Below are 19684 nucleotides of genomic sequence, written 5' to 3'. Positions count from 1 at the left end.
TTGTGATTTTAAACGATGTGATTTAGAGGCATCAAAGTTCTCAAGAGCCTTTAACAGTGTAACTGCTGGCCACCTGCTATGTGGTGTATTCATGTATTAATTATAAGCTTCTAAATCAGTCACTTTGTCATGTGGTTGTAGTGACTCATGTGTAACAGTGGACCGCTTGTGTAAAGCAGTTTTTGTGTGCGTACACTGAGGAAAATCTGACCAAACTGAGAAAACACCAGCTTGTCTGTGTCATTCTGTGATTGTTTAAACATTTTCTCGTTATTTTGTCATTGCTTGATGTAGTTGTGAGCATTTTGCTATGCAATCGTTCTGGTCCTGGGCCTCATGCTTGGATGTGTCAGCTCTCTTTTCCTGTGTGAACATGAGACAGAAATGTGTGGCAGTCAGCCCTCCTTATGATTTAGCCTCTTGCTTCACTGTGTGGTGGGATGCATGTGATCTGTAGGTTTCAGTTGCACATCATAGCTGCACCTGGATCTGCAGTATTTTACAGCTCTTATGGTTTTAACGAGTGTGGTGCGCTGCAAAATGATCACAGTGGATTACAGGGTGTCGTGTTTTCTGACCAAGTGAGTGTGTGTGCAGTTGTAGGTGTAAAGTGCACACACAGTCGGAAGGGGAAGATGTGGAATGTCCTCTCTTCCAGGATCTGTTCCTCTGGCACCTCTCCAGCTCCTGCCTCCTCTCAGGGAGGGGTTTTTCCGATCTCTATGCCCGTTTTGTCTATTTATGTCGCCCAGGGTATTCAGGTTGGTGTGTATCCCTTACACACACGCCGCACATTCCCCATCTCTTTCTCGTTATCTCAAGACTCTTCGCACTGGATCTAGTTTTATCCTTCCCTCAAGTCTCAGTTGTCAGAGGTATTTTTCCTTCTCTTCCCTCTCTTCTTTTCCCTCCTCCTCCTCTTCTTTTGCATCTTGTTTTCCCTCTTTACAATCCTAAGGGGCCCAACAAACACATGGTTTCTATCACTTTTTTTTAATTATAAGTATTATTATCAGTGTTTCCCCTCCGTTACAGCTGTACGGGGAGTACAGGGAGCAGCTGGGAAACATCGCCCGACGGGAGGCTGCACGTTTGCTGACAGAGAGACAATGGAGGAGACAGGCAGGGGACAACACCGCAGCCACCGGCCGAAGAGGGCTCGGCCGGCGGCATCACCAACATCACCCTATGTCCTTGGAGTCGCATCACAGTCACGCATCTTCCACCAAGAAGCCTCGTCCCTACTCCAAATGCCAAGGTGAGCATTTATTCGAATTAAACACACACATCCAACTGCTTTATAAAAGTAAGTATATATCATGGTTTTGCAGTATACAGTGTACAATATTACACAATTACTATTATGATTATCAGTTACAGGGACCCTTAAATTAATGAAAACAGAAGGGGCTCAACAAATGCTTTATCACTTGAAACTTATAAACTTTAAATAAACTTTAAATATATATGATGTAGTAACAATAATACAGTAGAATTCAATATATTAGATAAACAAATGTATACAGTATTATAACCCTCAATTTAAATACCATGGTACACCTTAAAACCTGTATACAGCTACGAACCCACCCCCCTGTGATATCCAGGAAACAGAGGTGAAATTGAATAACACACCTTTACCTAAACTAAATACATTTTTGAGCTGCTGTTACTTCACTTATTTTTTTATTTTTTCATCACACTACATTGCGGAGAGAGCAGCATTTATCTGATGGCTTCAGTTACTGGTTACTTTGCACATTATGATTTTACATGCAACACGATGAGCTCATAAAATATGATTCACTGCTATAGTTTAATTAGGCTGCCTCACAGAACACGAGGAAGTCTGGACTGGCCATTTGGGGTCAGGTGTCCTTTAAAGTACCCCACCAACACCTAACAAAACAAAGTGTTATTTGTTATAAAAATGTGTTATTTGGATTATTCATATTTTAGTCATCATTCAGCAGCTCATATTTTCTGTATTTTCTGTGTTACAATCCACGTTACCAACCGAAGTGAAGCATTTATTGTTGTTTTTTTAGGAAGCCATCCACACCGCGCATGATAATATTAATATAGGCTCTGCGTGTGTTTAATATATCCGAGCCTATAAATTCTTTGTTAATTCTCGGTGTGACTGAAATGAGCCGTATTTCGTAGGCCTAATGATGAAGCCTAATCCTCTGAGCGCACTTTAATTTACATTCTTGAATCACATATGCCCAAGCACTCCTTGTTCTGTGGATTATAATAAAAAGGCATAGGAAAAGAGATTTTTGTCTCGACATGTCATTATAGGCTACATTGTAGAAGGTATAGGTCTGTTGTGTTTCATATGACTGAACCTAAAAATGTATTCCCATCTCATAATATATCAGACTTTGATCCTTTGTCTGCCTGCTCGTCCCTGTGTCCAAGGCCATTCCTTTATTTAAAAAGATCTCGGCTATTTAATTGTTCTATAGAGATTATTTGGGCTTTTTGTTGAAAGTAACTAAAAGATAGTGTAATAAGTAATATCACTCTACTCAGTCAGTAATATTGTAACATAATATATTACTTTAAAATGAAGGTAACTAGTAATATGTGTACATCAAATAGTTATAATGCATCCGCAATCATAATCCAATGATATGATGATGATAATAATTTATTTAAGTGTTTTTGCAGTGTGTTATTGCTACTTTTACCAAGTAGATCTGAGTACTTCCTCCACCACTAACCTCAGTTTCTCAATAGTAATTACAGCCCTGCCTGAACTACCAACAATAAAACTTGTTATCCATTATCTGCATCAATGTATTAATAAGCTAACGCTCTGGAAAAGGGGCAGGTCTTTAGAGTGAGTACTTGCGGTTGCTAAATTAATATTGTGAACACATTGTGTAAGATAGGGGCAGATTCAACAGTCTGGTAATTGTTGAGGACATTGTGTATTGTCGAGTGTTCATGCTGTTCTGTTACTCACACCATGAACACGTTTCTCCACTGAGTCAATGGACTCATCACATTGAGCACTACAAAGCCTGTGCAGCTGTTAGGTGATGTCTGTTGTTCTGCTGGAGGTTTGTCGAGTGTGAGAAAATCGTTCAACTGATATCACTTTAGTCATTTTGCTACCTATTCAACGTTCCTATTCAAAATCCTGAGCTTCTAGTCTATAGACTTTCAAAAGATAGCATTATCTGTATTATGGAAACAGTTTGAAAGGCATACTTTAAGCAAGGAATTCTGACAAAAGACGCATTGAGCTGTGTTATTATAGCGATTGTAGATTTAAAGTCAGTTTATCTCAGCCTGTGTTGCATCGAATTTTATCACACTGGTTTTTTTTAAATGTCAAATGGATGTGCATCCCTAAAACCTCTTTAAGCACAATTTTGAAGTCAGAGTATTTTAACACTGGGATGAGATGCGTCTTTTACTGCAGTGAATGATTTAAACACTTTCATCTCTCCACTGTCAGTGAATCAGTGAGTGAGTATGTTTTTCAAGCAAACGCACATACATTCAATTGTAAATGGGAAAAAAAAGCACAAACCATTCAGATCATTCTGTGTTGTGTGTCTGTGATGAGCTATAGCAGCATCACTGAGTCCATAACCACACTTCATGATTCCCTCTCAGGCATTGTGATAACAAATGGTCTGAAGTTAAATCAAGAGATAAATGGACAAAAGATGAATCATTAATTGTAAGTCTCTGTCCCAGATTGTTTGGCTCGTGTGCGGCGGTACATAGTGACCAAGATGGGGGAGGACTGGATATTCCTGGTTCTTCTGGGACTGACTATGGCTCTGGTCAGTTGGAGTATGGACTACGCCAGCGCCAAGAGCCTGCAAGGTAACACAGGCCAAGGTCAAAGAGATTATGTCAGATTTGCAGTTTGATAACAGAGGATTCTGGTTACTGCTGTCTATAATTACTCAGTTTATACCCCTGTGTGTAATGCACTTTTTCTGACCTCTCTTCTCTTTCTTTTTCTGTCTTTTTCTCTCTTTCAGCCTATAAGTGGATACATGGGGAGCTTAAGGGCAATGTGCCGCTCCAGTACCTCGCCTGGGTTACCTATCCCATGATCCTTGTCATGTTCGCCTCTCTCTTCTGTCACCTGGTTTCCCCACAGGCCATCGGTAAGCGCTCCATCACCTGTCAGCCTCTGTTATTCACTCTCAGCACCTGTTTTTTACTCGTTATACCACATTTGTCTGCTTTCTGGTTATAAGATGGCAGCACCACTGTTTCTTTATTTATTGCACTCACCATCCTTCCACTCAGATGTCTCCTCTCCTTCTCCTTCTCTCCTCTGTTTTTCTACAGGCTCTGGTATTCCCGAGCTGAAAACCATCCTGAGGGGTGTAGTGCTGAAGGAATATCTGACCCTCAAAGCCTTCGTAGCTAAAGTCATCGGACTGACTGCTGGCCTTGGCAGTGGCATGCCAGTGGGCAAAGAAGTAAACAAACACCCCTTTTTTCATCTTCTTACGATCTGTTTTTCTATGTATCTACTATTATTGATCCAGCATCACTATTATCGTCCTCCTTCCTCTCTTTTGTTTAGTCCTCCACCTCTCTATCTGCTCTTTCTCCAAGCTCAGAGGATAATAAATTATCTTCTGTCATGTTTTTCCTCTTTCCCTCCTCTCACGGGATTGAAGCAAATTATTCAAGTCCTCAGTGAAGGAGAGCATTCATTTTCCCCATTACATTAGCGGGGCAACTGTCACATCCAGCAATTACACAGTGATTTATCTGTTCTGATACAACATGTCCTAGTTTAGACTCCCTGTTTTACAGACAGTATACAGTGTCTCTTTAGATAACATGACATGTCGCTCATCTGTGTCAGTGATTTCCTCCCGTCACCTCCAGGGTCCGTTCGTCCACATCGCCAGCATCTGTGCTGCTGTGCTGAGTCGATTCATGTCCATCTTCTCTGGAGTCTATGAGGTAAGCCAAGGCCCTGACCAAAACAGCCTACATTACCCAGAAGCCTTGTGTCCTTGCTGACTACAATCAATGCACTAATGAAGATGTGGAATGCAGTTTTTCCATTGTAACTTCCTTTGTTGTGGTCTTTGTTATAATTACAGGATTCCCACAGGCTCTTAAAAATCTTTAGCTTTAGGTTTGAAAAAATCAATTGTTTTCAATTGATTTTAACCATGCTAGTCTCAAGTCTCAAGGAATGGCAATGTATGTCTGTCGGTTGGTCCACCACTTTGATGGTGAGAGATATATCAACAACTGTTGGTTGTTTGGTGATCCACTGACTTTATCATCTAGCACCATTATCAGGTTTACATTTAAATTTGTACAATGCTTTGGAAATAGCTGATGAAATTCCCATGAGCCTCTGCTGCACTTTCTGTACTACTGAGCAAACGTTGCACACAAAGCCTGTACAAAATAGTCGACCTTGTTCCGCATCGCCTCCACTTATCAGACCCATCTGAGAAGTGAAGCCAATGCGAGTAAACCTGCATTCTTTCAAAAAGAAGTCTGATTGTATGTAAGCCTATGAGAAAATGACCCTACTTCTCCCTTGGTTCATTACCTCAGTAAACACTTTCCTCATGAGTTTATGGTATAAATCATTAGATTCAAGTCTTCTTCAATGCAGCAAGATGTTCATTTTGTAAATTATGGTCCAATTTATAGTAAAAATAGATGAGTATGCTTTAGGGCATGACTGCCTGGTGCTTGACAATTCACTACCGCAGTAACTTGTCGATTAGGATGGAGACGAAGCAATGCATATCCATTGCAGTTCCACCTTCTCATACAAATAAAGTCACTTCTGGCTCCAAAAAAACAAAAGAAACAAATACAGCAACAGCCATAATGCCAAAACAAAATAAAATCTACTAGAGACAGATAATCGTACCTAGGTACAGTCCTACTGAGCTGCTAGCATGTCTGTAGTCTTTAATTCTTGTTTTTGATCAACACTTTTTAAATGATTTCACCATCAAGAGGATTTTAAATTACAAACGAGTTTGGGTCCGCCAAACATGCCATTTTTGAGTCCTTGAAATTAATTGAAAGGTGCTTGAATTTGATGAAAGTGGGAACCCTGTGACTGTTGTTGTCTCCCATCTGTCTCTCTCCCACCCAGCCCACGCCCTGCCCTCCTCTCCCTGGTCTTTGTTTTGGCTCGCCCGCTCGCACCTCGTCTGTGTTTGTGTCTCACTGTATTAATAGTGTGATGGTAATGTCTGGCATGTGTATTAACAGTGACCTCCCATATCTCTGTCTCCCTCTTTCCCTGCTCTCTCTATCTCCACCTCCCCATGGCGTTCTCATTCATTGCTGCTCGTTTGTGTCCCCGCTCCTCCCTCTTTCTCCCTCCCTTGCTCCTTATCCATCTCTACCCATGACCCTTAACCCCAGAATGACACCCATAACCAGGACCTGTTGGTGTGTGCGTGTGCCGTGGGAGTGGCCACCTGTTTCGCTGCCCCGGTGGGAGGCAAGTCCCGCCCTGCTCTTCCCCCTTGACTCACTCAGGCACAGGTCTGCGGTCAGCTTTGTCCTCCTGAAATAACATCAGCAACACATGGAGGTTAAATCTGACCTCAGACCAGTGCTCTGCACTAGATGTGATGAATAAACTGAATGTTTAAATATACAGATTAACCTGTCAGAAATAAAGCTGCTGAGCCTGGGAAGTTTGACTTTAGAAGAACAGTTCAACATTTTGGGAAATACACTCATTTGCTTTTCTGCTGAGAGGGAGATGAGAAGATTGATACCACTCTTGTGTGTACGCTAAATAGAGCCAGCAGGGAATTAGGTTAGCTTAGCATAAGGACTAAAAATCCACCTATCAGCACCTCTGAAGCTCTCTAATTAATGCAGTGGGGTTTTTTTTGCCTGATGTCATATTGTTCAGACTGCATTATGTGCAGTCTTGGGGCAAAAACTGTTCATGTCAGCCTTTAAGATGGATTAGAAAAAAAGATGAACCGAACTACAAAATATCAACAAACTGCAGGAAACATGGTTGAAGTGCATGTGTATGTTTTTTTGCTTTGAAACCGAGCCAGGCTAGCTGTTTCCCTCTGCTTCCAAACTTTATGCTAAGCTGAGCTAATTGACTCCTGGCTATAGCTACATATCCTGTGTACAGACATAAGAGTATCAATCTTCTTACAAAACAAATACATGTATTTCACAAAATGTTTAACCCCTCCCTCTATCTTACCTCACATTGGTGTCCATCATCAGCAGTAATAGATTCAACGGGAACAAACATTTATTACGGATTAGACTGCCAGTACAGTACATGAGCCTTGAATTAAACTTGAATTTTTAATAAGCGACAGATTCAAAAATGTATATTCTTCTAATAAGAATAATGCAACACAGATCATAAAAGACTCTTTAATTAGTTTCATAGGACCTCATAATTCAAGGTCATGAATAATAAATGCAAATATTTTATGTCTGCTATGCTTGATTTTTGGTCTGCAATCAGCTGCAGGGATTTGTCTCTTTGGACAATGTGACCACTTCTTTTCCTGATTGCTTAATAGCTTCTACTAAGTCTGATTGCTGTCATAAGCACGTGCTTCCTCTGCTTTATATTCTCGTGATTTGAGTTTTCCCTCCTTCTTTATTACTTTTTTTTTTTACCATACTTCACTGAACATTATTTATTCACTTTATTCCATTTTGCTTCCCTCTGTCAATTCTCCCCCTGTGGTTCCCCATTATGTCCTCTCCACCTTGATCTTTTATTCTCTCTTCCTCCAACTCACTCTCCTGTCTTTCTGTCTACGCCCTTGTTCCTCGTCACCTTCATTTCCCCCCTTCATCATCTCACGCCTTTCATCCCTCGTTGTCTCTCTCATCCCTTTATTTCCCTCTTGTTTTTTTCCTCTCCCTCTCTGTTTTCTGTGTCAGTAGAACCCTTATGGTTACACAGATATTCTGACTGTTGGCTGTGCCGTGGGGGTGGGATGCTGTTTCGGCACTCCATTAGGAGGTACTGTACGACTTGCACACTGCCTCTTACAATCAAAACTACTGCACACAACATCCCTCTGTACTTGATCACACTGTACTAAGGCTTTGAGTTCTAGCTGAAATGTGTCAGTAGCACAGAGTTTCACAAACTATCAATTTTTTCTTATTTGAGTCTATATTTTTATTGAACCAAAGATCTTTTGCAACTGCTTGTCTTACATGTAAGAATAAAGCCCAACGCATACTGGAATTTTAAGACCACTATCAATATTGTTATTTGAGTGTTTAAAACATCCAATAATTTATCAATATTGATAATTTATTGATAATATTGTCAGTCAGTTTTAGAATTAAGCAGGACTGCAGAACAAACGCTTAAAGCAGCTTTAACATGTTAGTTGCAACTATACTTAATATCTATCAATGTACATAGTATACAAAACATCCCTCAATATGCACAAGCTCAAAACCACATTTACAACTCAGTTTTTTAATCACCATAAAAAGAAAACAAATACAATGTGAGTCCTTAAATATTATTTATTGCATCACCTTCTTCTGTTCAGCAGTTTTTATCTTGTTCAGAATAACGTGTCTGATGGCTCTGATGTTTATTTTATTGCTTCACATGCTGATTATGCCCCTGTGTGTGTGTGTGAGAGAGTGTGTGAGTGTGTGCGTGTTTGGTTGAGTTATAGTGTGTGTATTCACTCCCTGTAGTTCTCCTGTTGTGTATAATTACACCCTCAGCTTCAAGTGTTTTTGGACTCATTCTGCTTATTTAACTAATTTCTGTCTCCTGTCGTCTTTCCCTCTTTCTCTCACTCTCTCCTCCTCCTCTCATATCTCACACCATCCATCCTCATTTTTCCTCTCCTCTTTAATCCCTCCTCTCCCTCTGTCCTTCTCCTCTCTCCCCCTCTCTCTCTCTCCACCACCACCAGGGGTGTTGTTCAGTATTGAGGTCACGTCTACCTACTTTGCGGTGAGGAATTACTGGCGGGGATATTTTGCCGCCACGTTCAGCGCCTTCATATTCAGGGTGCTCTCTGTTTGGAACAAGGATGCTGGTGAGAAGCTGAACACACAGACACACACTGTCTCTCTCTCTCTCACACACACACAGACACACACACTGTTGTAAAAGACTGCTGAGCTGGCATTTAATGGAAAGTAGCTGAATATGACAGCTAAGTAATATTTGCTTCTTTAGATAAACCAGAAATGTTTCAAGTCATCACTTACAGTATTTTCCCAATCCACCAGCACCAGCGAATTATATATTATTATATTATATATTATACATATATTCACAACTTGCATTTAAATCACTGCACAATGTATTTCCTTTACTGTGTCAACTTCTTGCAGCTCATGATAATCTCCAAATATTACATTTTATAAACGAGCTACAACTCAGTCGAAAAGTCCAATATTCATCTTCCCAAACATATTACAACAGAGGTTAGTTGTTAAGTTCTTACAGTTTCTATTTCCAAAGAAAATGAAAGAAAATGAAAACCAGCTCGGCAACAAATGGGAGACAGGAACAGTTAGCGATTAGCTGGTGAACATGATGTAGCATTTAGCAACTAAAGAACAAGATATTTCCCTCAGGAGGTGGTGGGGACCAAAAACAGAGCTAAAAGGAGAGTTAATGTTGGGCTTGAATCCATCAGGTGGACATGTACTTGACTCCAGTGCGATAATAATGTTGCTCCGTGTCTGTAGGATTTGTAAATAATAATATAAATTATTAATTAATTATTAGTATGTAAATAAGTTTGCCAAATCAACTTAAATATAAATAGTATTGTTTCTTCTTCCCCAGAGTGTGGCAAAAAAAAAAAGTCCAGGTTCAAAGTACTACAAAACATGTTTAAAATATATTCAAACTGCTGTTTTGTAATTTTGTTATTTTTGTAATGAATAAACCCTTTTATTCATTACAAAAGGCTTTGTTCCCTCTTCCAGTACTTCATTATCTATTATATTTTATGTCCATTCTTTGATGTTCACTTCAAACTCAAGATATTGAGCTAAGAAAGAATGAGGGACTGAGATCAAATGTTTGTTTGAAGTTTATGATTTTCTTTGTTATATTTCTTTTTCTCTCAGTCACAATCACAGCTCTCTTCAAAACTAACTTCCGGATGGATTTCCCTTTTGACCTGCAGGAGCTGCCTGCATTCGCAATAATAGGGTGAAGATATTTATGAATATGTGTGTGTGCAATGATAATGTATGCCTTTTTTGCAACAATTTTTGGTTTGCTATTGACAGTAGGGCAGTGGGAAGTATTCAGTTCTGTTACTTAGGTAGGTACAATTACTTATAGCAACATTATGTCATTTTTTTATCCTTAAAATAACAGCTTCAGAATCATGTTGATGGTACAGTGTCTTGTAGTAGGGTGAATGGTGTCTCTGTCTCAGCCACTTCGCTTGTTTCACTTGTTTCTGCACTATGTAACTGCAGTGAGAGGGTAGGATCACAGCACACATTTACTTAAAGTTCAACACATGACATTGTTAAGACGTAATGAGTTTTGTTTGTAGTTAGCAACTACATTACGTCTGACAAATTGTTACAGACCTGTGTTTACGACAGTGGTGTTGCACTGCCGGGGCTGCCAAATCACACAAAATGCCAATTTCTACATAATGTTGCTTTAAGTGAAATGATGTATAATATGATCAGGAAAATGAACTTTAAAATATGTCTTGTGGCTGATATTATTGTATATTACATCATTAGATTATTATAACTCATACAATAATGTAAAAACAGTGGTGGAACTCATTTTGAATCATTTTGAATAGGACTGCAAACGATTATTTGATTATTTTCTATATTAATTGATTGAATGTTTAGTTTGTTGAAATTAAAATAATTAAAAGCAAAAAGACACAAAGCCTCACATTTAAGAAGCTGGAATATTGTATTTTACACATCATATCTATAAACTGTTGGGTAGTTTAAATTAAAACAAATCATCATGTTATAAGCTATTCCTTTGTTTTATATACACAAATATCAATTTGTAAAATAACTAGTTAATAAAGCTGTCAAATGTCATGAAGTAAAACTCACAATATTTTCCTCTGAAACATAGTGGAGTACAAGGACAGAAACACTCCAGTAAAGTACCATTACTTAAGTACAGTACTTGAGTAAGTGTACTCACTTGCGTTCCACCACTGGCTATAGAAATAGTCACACCTGTGTGCGTGTGATGCAGTTTGAGCAGTAAGAACAAGTTGTTTCTCATGTTTTAGGATCTCGTGTGGCTTCCTGGGGGCGTTCTTCGTCTACCTGAACAGACAGGTGGTTCTTTTCATGAGAAGACCGACAGCTCTCACACGCTTCCTAACCAAACAGTGAGATCCCAACACACACACACACACACACACACACACACACACACAAACACAAACCATGCATTCCCTGCTGCTGTGGATTAATGGACCCCTCGGCTCTAAAACTACAGTGATTCTGGTAGCAGACATTGTTCCAAGGAACTCAAACCATTTGCGCATTCAAAGCCAATTTCTCTTAATGTATCTCAGCTCCACTCTCTGAACTCATCAGTCTCACAACACTGGCCGGGACAGCAGCAAAGCCTTAACAACCTTTCAGCCAGTTATTCACTCAATGTGGAGATTCACTTATCCTCTGAGACTCAGCAGTCAGGGAACATTAGTCTCCACCATTAGAGAGCGGCGAGCAGCAGCACCAGGAAAGCTGTACAATCAGTGGTGGTACACACTCGCTCTCACACTGTTATTTCTGTTACAAGCATCACTTATTTTTCCATGTTGGGTGTTTCTGAGAATACACCAGGCTTCCTGTTAATGACTGAATGTGTGTATGTGTTTGTTTGTTTGTTTGTTTGTTTGTTTGTGCACACCCAGCCGATTGATCTATCCAGGTGCAGTGACATTTATCATCGCCACCTTCACGTTTCCTCCTGGATTTGGACAGTTTATGGCTGGAGAGGTGAGACAATCTCACGCACGCTGACTCCTTTTAATGTGTTTTCATTAATATTTCTGATATCTTTGAAAAACTAGGCCAGGTGAATATAGATCAAGTGGTTAAGTCAACTAGCAAAACACACCTGAATCTCTGCCTGAACTGTGGGAGAGTTGCATTATGGGCAACCTGGGTAGTCGGCAGGTTTTCACAAGAATTTGTGAAAATATAAAGATGATATCTTCTGCTTCAGCAGTTTTCATCATTTTTTAAACGATCCATTATGATTCTGACAATGTTATAGGAGTGCAATGCTAGTTTAAATTTAATCACAACTGGAGAGTTATTGTTGAAATTTAAATACCACAGAACTACCACTGGAAATTCAAGCCCAGTCTCTTATTTCAACTCTTCTTAGATCATAAAACCCTGACTCCAAAAAAGTTGTGATGCTGTGTGAAACATAAATAAAATAGAAAGTGATCATTTGATAATTGAATCTGTTTTCCTGCTCCTGGTCTTACTGAAGAATGTGATGTGCACACAGCTGCATTGTTGGAAGAATCATGTTAAACTGTTTATGTGTGTCTGTTTCCTCTGGCAGCTGATGCCCAGGGAGTGCATCAACTCCCTGTTTGATAATTTCACCTGGACCAAAATCTCAGGATATCCTCCTCCGCCCGGCCTGGGTCGCTCATCTGCATGGCTCCATCCACACGTCAGCGTTTTTGTCATCCTCGTCCTCTTCTGCGTCATGAAGGTACCTCTTCCCCCTGCTGTGTGCACTCAGTGTTCCTTTAAATATATGTGAGACACGAAAAACCCCTCTAGGATTGGTCTCGATTCTACCTTGATCCTGTTTTTGTGCTGCAGTTCTGGATGTCAGCAGTTTCCACCACGATGCCCATCCCCTCGGGCGCCTTTATGCCAGTGTTCATATTAGGTAAGAGGATTTTGTAATGCGAGCGCAGTATCTCCTGCTGAGCTTCAGTTCAATTTGTCTTTACCAGCATGTCTTATCTCTGTCCTCAAGGAGCTGCTTTTGGTCGCCTCGTAGGAGAGATCATGGCCACTCTTTTCCCAAATGGAATCCTGTTTGATGGGATAGTCTACCGCATCCTGCCGGGAGGTTACGCTGTCATTGGTCAGTCTCTTAATCCTAGAGCTGAACTCAGGTTCCCATTGGCCTGGAGACTTGTTGAAGGCTGAATATTGAATTGCTGACATTTGCCATCCTAGACCTCTGTCTATCCTGATATTAAGACTGCTCTTCCTACAGTTCAAATATGTTCATCCAGCAGCAGTTTAGGAATAGTTTCACCATTTTCACTTGACTTGGTAGCATCTTTGGTCAAAATGAGGTCTCGAAACAGTGTAATTATGTATAAGACTTTATAATTTTACCCAAAACATTTCAATTTCCACAAATCAAACCTTTAAAGTCTTTAAAAACTCTTGGTTTGATGTGTACATTTTAATACTTTTTGCCTATTTAATACTATTATTATTTCAAATCACACTTTACCCCTACCCTCTGCTTTCCACCAGGTGCGGCAGCGATGACGGGAGCCGTCACACATACCGTTTCCACTGCAGTAATCTGCTTTGAGCTGACCGGTCAAATCTCCCACATCCTGCCCATGATGGTGGCGGTCATCCTTGCGAACATGGTGGCCCAGGGTCTGCAGCCTTCTCTCTACGACTCCATCATCCAGGTGAAGAAGCTGCCCTACCTGCCTGAGCTGGCCCTCGGGCACATCAGGTAAAGTTCAACCCTTATTCTTTGTGTTCATGTTTTCCATACAGCTAAGAGAAGTATTTATTGTTGTTTCTCTGTATCCTCAGCAAATACAACATCTTTGTGGAGGACATCATGGTGCGCAGAGTGAAGTTCCTGTCTTCTCATTCCACCTATCGAGAACTGAACCATCTGCTGGAGAACACATCGCTGAAAACCATCCCCCTGGTCGACTCTAAAGGTCGGGTGACTTACTGATATTGATTCCTCTTTTATGTCTGTTCAGTAATTGAAGCTACAGCCAGGAGAAAGTTATCTTAGCTCAGTATAAGGACTGGAAATGGTGAACTTTTCCTTTAAACCTTCTCTCCCCAGAGTCCATGATTCTTCTGGGCTCCATCGAGAGGACGGAGCTTCAAGCGGTCTTTGACTGGTGGCTCTCACCAGAGAGGCGAGTCTTTGAACGAGTTCAGAGCTCACCAGGCCAGGGCTCCAAAGTCAGCTGGGAGTCCTTCAGCTTCGTAGACGAGGAAGGCGGAGAGGAGGGCGCAGACAAGGTGAAAAAAAAACATAGATTTACTCAAAGGAAGTCGTTTAGCTTGAAAAATTTATCATGCAGTTACCAACCATGTTGTTCCCGCAGACTGCTCCAGTACAGGAAGAATGTAACGGGCCGATGCCATCCCCTAAACCTCAGGAGCCCTCCACCAACCACACAGGCTCCGGTAACATGACATTTCCACTGCGCACAGACAGACAAGTCCACCCATCAAGTGTCGCATCCTCTCTCCTCTTACATGTGTTGCCATATCTCGTCCTCAGACAAGCGCAAGCTGCCTTCTGTCAGGAGGACCCTTCAGAGACTCTTCTCCTCCACGTCGTCATCAGGCCAGACTGAAACTCAGGTACGCCGCTAAGCTCAACCTTGCATACTCATCATTTTGACCCCTAAAGCTCAGAGCGCATCACTGATCTGCTGTCGAGCGAGGCAGTGACAGCTCAGACAGGGGCATCACTCCAACATGGCAGCTCGAGCCAACTTCACAAATGCGATGGGGTGGCCAGGACATGATGCATACATAAAGGAGTTGACATGTTGTGCAGTGGGTGATGACGTTAAACCACCAGGGGTCATCTTATCATCATGTATGGCTTTTTCATACTGACTGACTACCCATCCATCTGTCCCTCGCTCTTTCTATTCCCGTCTTTCTTTAGGAGACCACGGCCCCGCCGCTGACTGACACAATGTCCCCAGAGGAGGTACAGTATCTTATTGATTCAGCATCACACAGCCAATAACGAGACAAACCATCCAAAGAAAAAATTAGGAACGCAGAGTCCATCTCTCTGCCTTGTGATTGGATGTTGCAGATCAAAGCCTGGGAAGAGGAAGAGCTGGACAAACCAGTCGATATGGAGCAGATTCGTATAGACCCCTCCCCGTTTCAGCTGGTGGAAAGAACGTCTCTGCACAAGGTGACCACAGCAACACCTGGCTGACATTCACACACCCTGATGATGCAGTTATAAGTCGTGCACAGTAACCATTTCATATTTCCATGCAGCAGATTTTAAAGGAATGATTTGACATTTTGGGAGAAGTTTTTGTACTTTTTTGTACTTGTACTTTTGTCACTAACAAGATAACACATGTGAATGAATAAACGCAGCCCTGTCGTTCATTTTAATGGATCCATTAGCTCAGTGGGAGTAACAGCGCAGGGGGCTCCACAAATAAAACGCATGGTTGCTCATGATAAAAGGATAACCAGGCTCCACTTTTAAAGCATGCTTGATTTTTTTCTTTCTGCTAAACTAACTGTCTCCTGCCAGTAGTTTTATATTTAGTATACAGACACAGGAGTGGTCAGTCTTTTCATTTAACTCGTGGCATGAATGCAAATAAAAGTATATCCCAACATGGGAAGCATTGGTCAAGCATTAAAACACAGGACAATGTAAATTTTGACATTTTAAAGGAGCCTATGAAAAACAGAGTGGTACACGTAGGAGCAAGGGATGTATTGGGATTGAACCTAAAAGTCAGGATGTCTGCTTGAAACCCTGAATTTCGTGCTGTTAAAGAGCCATATAACTCATCTTTTACATGTGTAGAAATGTTTTTTTCGAGGAACAGAGCAGTCATGCAAGCAGAGCACTGTCACACCACAATGCGTTTAACACTGAATGGATGATGTCCTTTCTCTTTCATTACTCAGACCCACACTCTGTTCTCTCTGCTCGGTCTCAGTCACGCCTATGTCACCAGTATTGGAAAGCTGGTGGGCGTCGTGGCACTGAAAGAGGTAAAGTCACTTTTTTTTTCTCCTCTTCATTTTTCTCTTTATCTGCATGTTTTTGTCAGCTCTCTTGGTTTAATGCATCACGATATTGAGATGTGATGATCTCATGTTGTGGGCAGTCATTCTGTCACGGAGTGCATCATGCTTTACGCTCTAATTCATGCGGTTATTCCACTTACCGCCCACAACTCATCTCCCCGGATGTTCTCTTTAGTGATACAACATTGTCACTTCAACACATGTTTCTCTGCTGTGTTTGCTCCAAACTCTTTTTCTCCTCTAACAGTTACAGAAAGCTATAGAGGGCTCGACTCGCAGCGGGGTGAGGCTTCGTCCCCCTCTGGCCAGCTTCAGAGATGCCAGCAGGAAAGCCAAGAAGCACCAGCCTCCCTCGTCCACCCCTTCCTCGCCCACTCGGGACAGAGACCTGTGGGGGGAGGGGAGCGGGATGGAAGGGGAGCTGGTCAGGAAGGAGTCCAAGGAGGATTCCCAAGGGAAGGCGTCATCTTCCCGAGGAGCTCCCGGGTGTGACACGGATTCCTCCTCCCCCAGCAGCGTGGGGAGTTCCAGCAGCAGCTCCCCTACCACGAACGGAGCTGACAGTGCTTCAGAGGAAGCAGCGTCCCCGTCTACCTCCTCCCCTACCTCACCTTCACCCCCTGCCTCACCTGTGTCACCCACCAGCCCTGTCCTCACACTATCCTCCCTGCAGGAGGAGAGGGAGAGCGAGGAGTCAGATGAGCCCATATAGACGGGGTTTAAGAGAAAAGACTTTTTGATTTCGCTCCTTTCTCCCAGAGACAGCTGCTGTCTGGGTGGAGGAGTCGGGGTCACCCGTTCAGCTCACAGCGAGCAGGACGGGTTGGTGCACAAACAGCTCCTGAAACTTGTAGTACTGGATATTTTTTCTACTCTTACGACAATCTCACTTTTTCACTCAGAATCTCAGGTGCCTTCCTGTGTCTTTTGAACTGCAGATGAACAAACACGTTCAGTCTTCATGTCACTGATGTTCAATGTCCATCCATATCTCGGAAATGTTGAATGTAGCTGTACATCATATATCAATGTCTGTTAATTTCACAAATTACCTTTGATCAAGAATTAACTGACAGCAATGAACTGTATGATAATGAAATGATATATTGATGAAGACTTAATTAATTTGACCCAGAGGTCAAAGAGATCATGCATTTAAAGTTTACTGATTGAGGTTAATTTATCTTATATCTTATCATATATTTTCTGTATGGTAAATATTCAAATCATTATTACCTGTCTGTAATTTTTAAAGATAATAAATATTAACATTGTCTACTAGCTTATTTTAATTATTTACAACAATTAGTTGTAGTTTAATATGTTGGCATGCTAACATTAGCTAATAATTAGCATTTAAAACAAAGTACAAGTGAGGCTAATGGGAATGTTTTGCAAGTAGCTGCGTTCAGACTTCAGCCCTGAAAAAACGCAGTCATCTCATTCATTTGAGTGGAGCCACTCCAGCGATGCAGCGGACTGGGAGTCCTCTAGCAAAAAAGTTGAACTTGGCATTACTGCTTTACCGCAGTGCATCTTCATCATCCAACAAGGCATTTCGGTGCCAAATCAAATACAAGTGTACAATTCTGGTAGACTACTTAAAAAAATTAATGCTGTATTTTTGTTGTTTAGCTTGCAACTGACAAAAGTTTAAAAAGTTGCCGCCATGAATCTTTCAAGAGTTATAAAATCTTGTCTGTGACTTTTATTAGCTACAGTGCAATGTTTTGGCATTTGATATGCCTCCAAAGTCACATATCTGTTGCTCAAGGAGGCCTTAAAGAAAAAGTTCACCCAAAAATGAAAGTTCAGTCACTATCTACTCACCCCCATGCCGATAGTAAGACCTGAGAATGAGACTCAAAAATCAATTATCTTTCTTCAGAACTGTTTTAAGAGTTTGCCTACAGTGTTGCTTTAATTGTCCTCCTAAGCACATACACTGGCCTCTCCTGTCTGTTTCTCTCTCACAGCAACGTTATCTGCTTTCTCTTCATCAGGAGTTAGTTTTATAAAGTCGCCTAAAAAACACACCGTTCTGGATTTTTTTCACTTATCACAGCAGGTGAACCATTTCTGCAGGAAGCTCGTTAATTATGTAGACTATCAAAACCAACATGCACTGAACCACATCACAACAACCAGGTGTACCTACAAGCTTGTACAAAACAACAGCAGAAGTAGGTCTAGTATGAAATAGGAGAGGTCGCTCTCGTTATCTCGGATGGATGAAAATAAAATAGCTAAAAATGCTAAAATGGGTCACCAGATACACCTGGGCAGCCCGCCCAAGTAAAGTCTATGTGTGGGAAACACTGGTAAAGTTTCTGTAACTTTCATAACTTTACTGTACAGAGTCGAATCTGCCCCAAACTTCACATGTTGGATAAGAGTCCCGGCCTAAAGACGCTGATATGCCAATATTCTGTTACAGTAAAAGCGCCACCTAGTGGCAACAGGAAACTGCATTTTTCTATACTTCTTATGACAGCCCCTGCGGCTAGTTTGATGCACATACATGGAATTTGGTGCACATATGTATCATACCTACATCTACAAAAAAAAAACTCTTCATGCCACAACCTCAACCCAACAGCCATTTGGATTTTTTCTGCTCATATTTGGCTATTTGTACGTGTTGTATTTTAACGGACTCCTCCTACAGCTTTAACCTGAAAAGGAATAAAGGAATGCCAATATTCTGTTACATTTTCACAAGCCAATCTTAACAGCTTTGTGATATAAACTGATTAAAAGTTTGATTTTTTTGTTGAACGGTGTGACCGTGGCAGCACGGGGAAGGTCGATGATTGGCCGTAAAACAGGAAGTTGTTGTAAGTCCGCTGCAAAGCTTCACAGCAAAGCAGCATTCAAATAAATTTAGGACCTTAGGGCTTCAAGAGACTTGGATTATGCTTAACGAGCTGTGCAGAGACATTTTATGTTTGGTTGTTTTTTTTGGTTGTTTTTTTATGTTTTAAAGCAAGTCCCCATCTACTCGAGATGGTTAGGAGAATGCTGCAACGCTGTTTCGCTGTGAGGCTCCAGAAAAGTTTTGTGCACTATGCAACCTCACCTGACTTTCAATCGGCATGAGGTTGAGTAGATAATCACTTAAATTTCTTTTTGGGGTGAGCTTTTCTTTTATTCCTGTGTATTATTTAACACAGGTTTGATTTTAGTCTGAACCCTTAGTCTGTCATAAACAACTAATACAAATTTGACCTGATGGTGTCGCTAAATGAAAAGTCAGAAGATCATAAAAAAATATTACAACCCATCTTGCAGGTGGCATTAATGTCTCCACCAAATTTCATGCCAATTCATCCAATAATTATTGGGATATTTCAGTCTGGACCAAAGTGGTGGAGTAGCAGACAGATATGCTACTAGTGTGGCTTTAAAAGAAATCTCTGTACTGGTGAAAAACCGCAGTAATAGTGTTCCAGTATTCAGACTTTAAAAGCAAATATCTCTGAACATCTACACAGTTTTGTCCTGTGAAGGTCAACAGTGTATTTCAGTCTTTGATTCCTATGTGAGCCTGAACAAATAAGCAGCCAGTCCCTGTAGAGGAGGCCTGTCTCTGAGAATTTGTCATTAATATTCTCCTGGCATAAAATCCCTGATAAAGACTGGAGAGGAA

At 41.1% G+C, this 19684-nt stretch overlaps 1 protein-coding gene across 1 annotated transcript in view; it reads left to right on the top strand.

Annotated features, from left to right (window-relative positions):
* clcn1b (chloride channel, voltage-sensitive 1b) overlaps positions 1–17316 on the top strand; it is a 30296-nt gene extending 12980 nt beyond the window's left edge. The window contains exons 2-23 of the mRNA XM_084356666.1: positions 1036–1258; positions 3718–3849; positions 4011–4139; positions 4327–4460; positions 4879–4956; positions 7918–7996; positions 8922–9047; positions 10096–10180; positions 11256–11357; positions 11892–11976; positions 12557–12712; positions 12826–12895; positions 12986–13096; positions 13501–13714; positions 13798–13931; positions 14066–14247; positions 14334–14415; positions 14513–14595; positions 14909–14953; positions 15065–15169; positions 15913–15999; positions 16283–17316. Coding sequence (XP_084212792.1) covers positions 1036–1258; positions 3718–3849; positions 4011–4139; positions 4327–4460; positions 4879–4956; positions 7918–7996; positions 8922–9047; positions 10096–10180; positions 11256–11357; positions 11892–11976; positions 12557–12712; positions 12826–12895; positions 12986–13096; positions 13501–13714; positions 13798–13931; positions 14066–14247; positions 14334–14415; positions 14513–14595; positions 14909–14953; positions 15065–15169; positions 15913–15999; positions 16283–16747 — 2907 coding nt within the window. The 3' untranslated portion in view covers positions 16748–17316. The remainder of the gene's footprint in view (positions 1–1035; positions 1259–3717; positions 3850–4010; positions 4140–4326; positions 4461–4878; positions 4957–7917; positions 7997–8921; positions 9048–10095; positions 10181–11255; positions 11358–11891; positions 11977–12556; positions 12713–12825; positions 12896–12985; positions 13097–13500; positions 13715–13797; positions 13932–14065; positions 14248–14333; positions 14416–14512; positions 14596–14908; positions 14954–15064; positions 15170–15912; positions 16000–16282) is intronic.
* The last annotated feature ends 2368 nt before the right edge of the window (positions 17317–19684 follow it).

The sequence above is a fragment of the Pagrus pagrus genome (genome assembly GCF_965226575.1).
Source record: "Pagrus pagrus genome assembly, chromosome: 7".
Classification (NCBI taxonomy): domain Eukaryota; kingdom Metazoa; phylum Chordata; class Actinopteri; order Spariformes; family Sparidae; genus Pagrus; species Pagrus pagrus.
Note: the sequence above shows the minus strand (reverse complement) of the source record. Positions and strands in the feature narration are given on the sequence as shown.